This window comes from Electrophorus electricus, unplaced genomic scaffold (assembly GCF_041902795.1).
Source record: "Electrophorus electricus isolate QZ-2024a unplaced genomic scaffold, ASM4190279v1 Scaffold345, whole genome shotgun sequence".
NCBI lineage: Eukaryota > Metazoa > Chordata > Actinopteri > Gymnotiformes > Gymnotidae > Electrophorus > Electrophorus electricus.
The window spans coordinates 18,472-28,181 of record NW_027658633.1 but is presented as its reverse complement, the minus strand read 5'-3'; the positions used below and the strand labels follow the sequence as shown (position 1 = coordinate 28,181).

Below are 9,710 nucleotides of genomic sequence, written 5' to 3'. Positions count from 1 at the left end.
GGCAAACTGAACACCCACAGCACTGGGAAAGTGTCCCTTCACACGCTTTCCTCGTGGAGAATTCTAACCAAGGCGTGAGGAAGGATGGTGTACGAGGGCGTGCGCGCAACGTGTGTGTGTGCGTGCGGCGGTCGGTCCTACCCTGGGCCACAGAATCGGACTGTACATCTCCATCGTAGTTCTTGCAGGCCCAGATGAAGCCACCCTCAGACTTCATGACCTGGGCCACCATGTCGTCAATCAGTCTGTGTTCATACCAGATGCCCTTAGACTCGAACTGAGCCTTGTATTCCCTGCACACACACACACACACACACACACACACACACACACACACACACACACACACACACACACACACACACACACACACACACACACACACACACACACACACACATCAGGATAATGTACATTTATGTACTTGTTTGGCTTCTCAGCATTAAAGTTTCTATTGTCTAATGTAATGTGTCCTATAACCACTCTGGGCTACTATCCAAATTTCGTGGATCACCATGTTTATAAAGCAAAACAAATCTGAACGTAAATGCTGCTCTAAATGTCTCTCTGGCTTTTGCCTCCGTTCCTGTAACAGCATATGTAACGGTCTTTGTGTGTGTTGTTGAACAGCGGGCTTACTTCTCGTAGATCTCCTGAAAGATGTCCTTGAAGCGCCCGTCGTACTTCTTCAGGATGGTGTTCTTGGTGCTGAGGTAGAGAGGCCAGCCTTTGGACAGCGCCATCTGGAAGGAGCTGTGAGCAAAGTCCCGGATGGACTGGTCCGTGTTGTACATGCCCATAGCGATCCCACCGGTACCTGCCAACGGTCCCAGAGGCGGGTTGGGATGGGGTGAAGGCATGTCAGGAGTCTGCCATCACAACCTGGGGTCAAGGCCACGACCGCCACGCTCTCGCCTCGGGGAGAGCATACAGAGAGATACCCTGTCCAACATCCTACAGGGACCCTGCCTTTTCTGGGATGTTGAGTCATGGGAACTTAACTTGGCATCAGTAATGTTCCAGCCTGTGCAGAACCTCCCACAACGCTCTCCCTCCCTCAACCGAGGCCTCGCAACGAAAAACCATCTATGTTCATGGTACGGTAATGGTAAACTGTACAAAATGAAAAACTAAAATAACTGATTACACAAAAAGGGGAAATGGCTGATGTGGGGGTTTTTTTTGCAAGGGGGCTTTTATCACCCTACAGAACTGGCTGAACTGAAATGTGAAGTCACCACGGTCCTGTCAAAGGCTGAGGAACCTGATTACCCTCACACGTTTGTTCGTAGAGCGTGCATGCTCAGTCAGTCTAGACCTGTGCAGTTAAGGACCACCTCACACTGCTTAATGATTAACCTGATTTAACTGGCAATGCACCAGCTCTCCGTACATCGGTCTGACCCTTGGCCTGTCCAAATGTATGCAAAATTCATATTTAATTACCACACTGTTTGCTCAAAGTGGGCTGAGGTACAGACAAACAGAGACTCACACACTGTATTACTGAGAAGGTAAACACAGCGCTTGCTCAAGTAACAGGCTGTCTGTACAGGGAACGTGCTTGCATCATGCCGTGCTGTAGGACTGGGAGCCAGTGGTGCATTCTGGGTTACTTGGAAGTACAGTAACAGGAGAGGCAAAACACAGCAGCGCACTGGAGTAGTGAGCTACCCGAATTGTAACTGGACCAAAATGGAGTATATGCAAACCCTTTGTTCTTCTGAATGTCATACCTTGGAAATCATGGACAACGAACTTAAGGGGCTCTCCTCCGTCCTTCGGCGTGTAGGTCATCTCCACACGTCCAGGGCCAGGTACAACAAAATCCGTGGCCTTGTACTGAAACAGGAGGGAGGAAATGCGGGTTGTCATGCCGGGGAACTGTGGAGTGACTGCGGTCTTAAAAGGATAAGAGTGCCATCTAGTGCCTGAATCAAGCTTCCACTCAGACCTCAGAGGCTATCGTAGGTTAATTAACAGATCCTTTAAAGACCAATAAAGAATAGGATGGTTAAACCGGTTCATTGTGCGTTTTAAATCACAACTAGAAAGGGCTAGAGACTGGCCTGAGTGCGCGAGGACGTTATTAGCAGTTACCATGCAGTCATGCACCTGAGCCTTCGCAACAAGCTCACCTACCCAAGACCGAGTCTAGAACCCTAAAATAAACGGATGTGACCCTTTCTGGCAACGAGGGGGCATGTCGTTCCACCCTGCACAGCATCATTCAGGAGGTGAATGTAAATTTTAAAAATAATAAACATTTCAAAGGGTCTCCCACCCTGCCTCTTGTGTTGGTCCCCCAGACGTTTGTGCTACGCCAATGCTCATGGACCTCCAGAAGGACCATGTCTGCTGCATCTGGCCATAACCTAATCTGGGGAGTAGTAAGGCCCAAACAAAAATGCCCAGACCAGATTATGCAGAGCTGTGTTTTGTAATTCCCGACAACCCGATGTTGGTCCATTTATGAAACACATGCCGCAACCATCGGATGACCTTCTGAAAGTCAATTCCAAGCCCAGCGAGCCAACGGACAGCAATCCATGGAAAAGCAAGCAGCTGCCCACTGTGCGATGCGCCTTGACCCATGCTGTTCACCGGCACCACGCCTGTAATCATGCGGTCCCCATCCACACACCCTCCATTCTTCCCACAGGGAGTTCTCCAAGTCTGGTTCACCCTGGTGGGACGGCAAGTCGAGGCGAAGGCCCTGAACCATCATGGACAGGATGTGACCAGCAGACGTGCAGGACCTTCGTTTTGATGTAGCGTACAGCTGAGTTCTGTGGGGAGGATCCGGGCTGCGAGGGCAGGACCAAAGGGCACTCACAGCGGGCTGGAGCCCGGGCCAGCTAATGGCCCGAGCGCAGCACAAAGGCTGCAGGGGGACAGCGTGTCAAACCCATATGGCGGACGCTGCGTGGGTTCTGTAGTTCAAAGGGCACCGTGGGCCACATACTGACTGAACTTTGCCCAGAGAGAGGACTCACTCGGGTCATCCCATTTCTGACAAAATCTATTCAGTGATTTAATTGGGCGAGGTGGGTGGGTGTGTGTCAGGGGGGTGGGTGCAGCGCGCATGTGGTAGTGAAGGCTTCCTGCAAAGCTGCCCACGTAACTAAAGGAGGTGGAGATTTGAAGTTGCACCCTTTGAACTGCAGAGATGCCCCACGGCTAAACCCGCGCGTTTCATGTAGAGCGGCGAGGACCGTGCTGAGAACACCAGTTAGAGTGTATGAGGTGTATTCCTCTGAGTCAGGACAGGAAAGACAAAGGTAGAAATGGTAAGTTATTGTAAGATCAGTTGGTTAACCGTACTGCCAAAGGTCATGCGCACAAATTTACTTACGCTGGGTTTTGCACACAATGCATGACAACAGTAGGAGCCTGTGCACCTGAGACTTATCCGTGAGAACCACGTACTGTACTAGCAGCGTTTCCCACATCTACTTGAGCAGGCCACCCAAGTACCGTAACGACCAGAGTATGTTTGGCCACACATTTTAGCATTTTTCCCCACTCTTTTTTTCTGACAGAATGATGCCATTTCGCTATCGATGTTCTAGTGGAGAATCTTCCATCGCTGCTCCCTTGACAATCACACCTGCTCTGCAGTGTGCAGAGAAACGTTTTACAAACAAACACGGAGCTTACTGTGCAGTTCTTCTCTGACTTTGGTAGTAGTTTCAGACTCTAAGACCAACCATGTTCTGTCGGTAGCTGACCACAAGACTCGAGTGTATTTAGCACAAGTAACTTCACCGTAGTGCAAGATGCAACAAAGGTGTCCTGGCTAAATGTAAGAAAGAGTTTAATGTTTTCTCCCAAGGCTGTGGCAGTTATAAAGACATGGACTATCTTTAGCTACTAATTAGATCCCTAATGTTTCATGCATTTACTCAGTAGAAATAAGCATTCAAGAACATTTGAAGAGAACACTGTGCAAGGACGATGAACAGAGACGTAGATCACCACAGATATCCAAGGTCAGCGTTTAGTGTGAAACGACAATAAATAAAAGCAGAAGCCTTGATGATAAAAATGTGTTCATTTGATGGGAAATTACAACAGCAGTCAGCAGTGAGGTGAAATGCACTGACCAAACTTGTTTCGACACCAAACACTGCTCGCCTTACTCGTCCTATGGGTGTATACGCAGGGAAGTGTTGGATCAGTGAGATATGCGAAATTACTAAAAATATTCACTAAACTGTCATTGTAGGCCATGTGTGTGCTAGCAGGTGATGCTGGCCCATTCTGCTGGGATATCTCAGACCTGTGGGAAACAGCGTGTAGGAAAAGGAAATATGACTGATGTGCAAAACGACTAATCACAAGTCAGCTATTTTGGCATGACGCATAGAAGGAAGCAATCTCGAAAATGGAGTCACAATATAAACAGTCCCCCAGGAAACACAGGTCATCTGGAACAACAACAAAAAAACCTGCAGAAGTGGGGACAGCCAATCAGAATGCAATGGGCAGAATCCTGACAGTGTGCTGAGGTTAATTAAAGCACTATAGACATCAGACTCTCCATCTACGTGCGGATGGCGCGTCCGAGACGAGTCCCTGCTACAGCAGTCCTGACCTGATCTCCGTGCGCGTGTCTGCCGATGATGATGGGCTTAGTCCAGCCAGGCACGACGCGCGGGATATTCTTGCAGATGATGGCCTCTCGGAACACGGTGCCCCCCAGGATGTTCCGGATGGTTCCGTTGGGCGAGCGCCACATCTGCTTCAGCTTGAACTCCTCCACCCTCTTCTCGTCGGGCGTGATGGTGGCGCACTTGATGCCCACGTTGTAGCGTCGCACTGCCTCCGCCGCCTCCACGGTGACCCGGTCATTGGTGGCATCGCGGCTTTCGATGCCCAGGTCATAGCTGTGAGGGAGGAAACAGCGGGTAAAGTGCACACACAGTGGCGTAAAGGCTCCCATGATGCCTCACGGCTCTCCACACGCAGTCCACTACTGGAACGCAACTGGCCAAGATTGCGCGACGGGTCTCAGTCACCGCAAAGAACACAAAGCAAAAGTGACAGCCGTTTTTCCATCGTACACTTCTACATTTCACACATAAGCTGCCTCGAAACATTTCTTTTCTAGGCTTTTTTGTGAAGTTTCTGGGGCACTTCTTCATATGCAAATGAGTCAAGAACTACATTCACTAATGAGAAAATGCCTTTTAGTGCTTAACCCGTAACCAGCATACCGAGCCTGTGAACATGTGGGGTTCCTCTAGGAAAACGACGACTGAAAAACTGGTTTTATACTCTTTCTACATTTGATAGAGAAAAGATGGACCAACCCACACTTCTTGCTGGGACGTTTGCCCTTTTTCCAAAGCAGCATTCATCGACCACTGTCTTCTGAAAACGAGAATGACAGGTGGCAGCACCACACATCACGTAAAGGCTGACATACGCTGGCGACATTTAATGACAGAGGACACGTGTTGCCATTGTGCCAGCTTCGGTTAGTGTCACCTTAAACCTTGGGGTAAATGGTATGAGTTGGCCCATTGTGCTCAAAGCGAAATGAGGCTGTACACGGCACAGTGAACTCTGCCTCTCTGCACTCTTGTGAGAAAACAGCCAGAGAAAAATGCTTTGGCAATAACTTTACAATGTGTTTTATTAAAAGACTGTTAACAGTCTTTTATTAAGGTAAATGTTCACAAAAGTACTATTCGTTATTAATGTATTGCGGTTAATAATAATAAACAAAAACCAATCACACAATCAATAGGGAAAGTAAATGACAACCTAAGTACCACTATAGAGAAAACAGCTGCTTTTCGATGATTTTTCCCAGACGAATGTGTTGATTTTCCCTAAACCTTTTTTTTTCCTTTTTAAGACGTCCACTGCTGGATGTTTTGAAAACTGCACTTAAATTTGAATGCATGAGTTTCACACTGGGTGAAGAACATAATTGTTCATAAATATCGACACACATGATTATCGAATTCCCATATCAACAGGAGCGTATTCGTGATATATTGCAGTACCGATATTCTGTACACAGCCCTAGAGAATATAAAAATCACTACAATAACACGCAACTCGACACGTGCAAAATACCTGCCAGCAAGAAGCTTTTAATATTTATGAACATAAGGGATCAAACCCCAGAATGACAGAAAGCATTTAGCCAGTGTGTTACAGTCCTACCTTAACAACACAGACGTGATGCTTCTACACTGGGTGCTTTCACAAACGGTCTCAGTAGCACAAGGGCCCAAGACTGAACTTAAGCCTAGTCTGTATGCAAATGTATCCTTCACAAAACCCCAAAAGCACTCAGAGAGAAGCGAGATGCCAACAATATTTCATATCAGGTAGTTGCATTCCTTACCACGAGAGAAGCACTACAATCATTACGCTGCACTGGGCCAAGTGACACATTTGACAAGGTTGCTGAGCTCTGTGTTCATGAGTTCTGCCTATTGTGTTCTGTCGCTGTGACCTTTGACCCGCTTTTCCTGCCCTTCTGAGGGTTGGAGCACAAGGCAGCATCAACCACGCTGATTAAAAACCTCAAACCCCATCACGTCCTTGAATATGCATTGCTACCCGAAATCAGCTTTGGCTAAGGCAAGTTCAAACAGACACGAACCTGAAAGACATCAAATGAGGGAAGAGACTGGACCAATGTCCTTCCACCAGGTAGCCCAACAAACCAGGTTTTCATTCAAGTCCAAACACGTCAAGCCAAGAGGAGACCGTACAGCCAACATAAAGCATCACCTCAAAGTACAAGCAACACAACATTTCAGTGGCCATGTTACCAGTTAATAGATAATGAAGGGGGACATTAGGATAAACTTTCATTTTTGAGTTCCTTTACGCATGACTACATTAACGCAGGATGTAACTGGTCAGAACTGAAATGATACAGAAGGCTCTTGAAACACTGCAAAGTCTACCTGCTCCTGACCAGAAGCTCTAATGAAAACATTGCCTAACATGTGCATCAACACGGTCATCAAAGGTTAGATGAAATGCATGTCAAATATTGAAACCCCACTGCTCTCAATGAGATTATCATATAGCACAAAGTTTATACCATATGCTCACAGTGCAGATGCTCAGTTCTGTGTCTGTAATATGACATGCGCAACAGTAGTACTCCGAAGTCTAAAGGTCAGACACACGTGGGGTGGGTGACATCAAACAGGTGCATCACACAGCCAGCTGGTCAGTTTGTACTCAGAAGTATTACTGCCTGTTATTAATTCCCTCTGTATGTATGAGATGTTTCCTCAAATATCAGAATTGCTAATTTGCTATTATTTACAAGTAATTAATATGTGTGTAATAATGCCAAAATATGAGCAAAAATGGTAAGACTGAAATAACACCTGAATATGATGTCATGGCCTCAAAGATGACTGATCTGTCTCAAAGTTTATATGGATCTGCACAACACAGAAAGGCATGTGTCTATAGAAGCCTGGTCACTGTGAACGCCTTTAAACGGTGAAACATTATCAGCCAGACATTACAGCAACCTGCTTACATGCAGTATCAAGTGTAACCTTGGTAACACCTTCAAACATGTTCGTGCTAACAGGTAAATTACATGACAGTGCACAATACTACTGGAAATATTTAATTCTCTTCACCATCCCCTACACACACACACACACACACACACACACACACTCACACTCATACACACACACACACGCATACACACACACCCGCACGCACACCCGCACGCACACACACACACACACAGACACACACAGACAGACACACACTCACACACACACACTCACACTCACACTCACACACCTGTGTAAGCATAGATCCAGGTATGGGAAGATGAGCTTCTCTTTAATGAGTTCCCAGATGATTCTGGTCATCTCATCTCCCTGCATCTCCACAACAGAACCAGCCTGGATCTTCTCAGACATTTTGGAACCTGAAAGACAAGTCCAGTCACTCATGAAAGCAAGGGGTGTTTATTTATACACCACTTTACAAACCAGTGACAATGCAACGTGCTTCGCACAAACATATAAAAACAATGAAAAAATAAATACAGCTTATAACATCCCGAAGTGCACCACCTCAAGAAGGCCTTTGCAAAATTAAATGAAGTCTCCTGAGACTCAGTAAATTCCACCCAGAGATGCCGCGAGTCTTCTTTTAACCCCTCACGAGCTGAAGCCGCGAGGCTGTGCAACAGGTGCGTGTGGCCGACGCTCGAATCACGCCGAAACAAATGTGTCCTGCGTGTCCTGCATATCACCCTTCCCGTACACTGCGCCACGCACTACGACGTGCCCTCGTGACTCGTGCTGAACGTCCCGCCCTCGAAAGCAGAGGCGTGCGCGCGCGCGCGCGCTTCCATCAACGATCCGGGACGCGCGGGCGCGACCCGACTGCTAATAGCCTCGACACCGAGGAACCGGCTCGCGAAACCGTCCGAAAGAGCGGCGCTGCGCGAGCGCGCCTCTGGAGAATAGGCCGCGCGCACCGCGTCCGTTCATTGCAGTCTGCGGAAATTGGCAGTTTTAAAGTGGGAAGTTTTTAAAGTGTGATTTTTTAAAAAAGCAAGAAAAGAAAACAAGCGACACGTATCACAGGCGATCAGTGACGAACCCTACCTTTAACTCGGACGAGACGGACGCGCGAGCCTGCGCCTGCTTCCTTTCAAGTGACTCGAGAGGAAGGCGGGGCTTTCGCGGATCCGAGCATAGGATTGGCCGGGGCGTGAAACCCTACGCCGCGTTAGAGGGCTCCAGGCAATCAAAGCTAACACGGAACTTGGCTGGACCAATGAAATCTGGGGGCGGGAGTGCATCTCCTCCAGAGAGACCCGCCCTATTTCGGTGGAAATTGCAGATAAAATGTTGATTTTTAAAAATATTGATAAAATATTGATTTTCATTGCGGCTTCCTATCCCCATGAATCCCACATAAAATGTGCATTTTCGATACACACACGCGATGATAAGATTCAGTATTAATAGACACTTTTACCCACTTTGCAAGCTGCAAATCCGCCCCCCGTGGTCATGACTGTAACTGAAGGCCCTGAACTCATAGTATAAGAGCTTCTCTGGAAATATTATTCAGCGTAGAGGTTTGTCTGATAACTCTACTTCTACAAAAAAAAATAAAATCGTAGTTTTCCATCCAAATAAACACCAGGTAGGCATGCAATTTAAGTAACTACAAAACAGGTCTAAAAACGCAATGGATTCCTTGAACAAGCCATAGTTCATCATTCTCGCTTAGCGCAAAGCTCGGATCAAACCAAACGGCTGGTTTGGACCCTTCAATGGCGACTCTGCCATGCAGAACATAAGAAGGTGAACCATTCAGTACCCGAAACTCCACCAATGTGATGGGAGAGGACATAACGGCAGTTCTCCTCTTTGACCGGAAGATGTCGCTGTTTCACAGGTATTGCAGTCGCCCAAACGAAATTGGCCAAACAAAAGCGCATAAATGACGCGGTCTTTGAAGGCTGTTGTTTGAAGTCCTCTTCCTCTATACCAAAACCTGTCCTGATACACTTTAGCTACATCTTTACACCCTATAGGTACAGTTGCACTAAATGATTTACTAACACTTGTTCATATTTAATTGTGCGTACAAAACAGCGTCGGTTACTACGATTCCCTTTACGCTTAACGTCATCATTATGTAGACTGTGTTCCAGCACAGGACAAAAACACCACATCATA

General features: G+C 47.1%; 1 protein-coding gene across 1 annotated transcript; it reads right to left on the bottom strand.

Moving 5' to 3' along the window:
- Positions 1-4: 4 nt before the first annotated feature.
- LOC145655795 (isocitrate dehydrogenase [NADP] cytoplasmic-like) lies at positions 5-8,536 on the bottom strand (the record flags this gene model as incomplete). The annotated part of the gene is made up of 6 exons (XM_081709255.1): positions 8,085-8,536; positions 7,807-7,936; positions 4,598-4,889; positions 1,737-1,842; positions 640-817; positions 5-293 (listed from the first exon to the last, which is right to left on the bottom strand). Coding segments are annotated over exons 2-6 (987 nt in total), but the record flags the coding sequence as incomplete, so codon positions are not given.
- Positions 8,537-9,710: the final 1,174 nt, after the last annotated feature.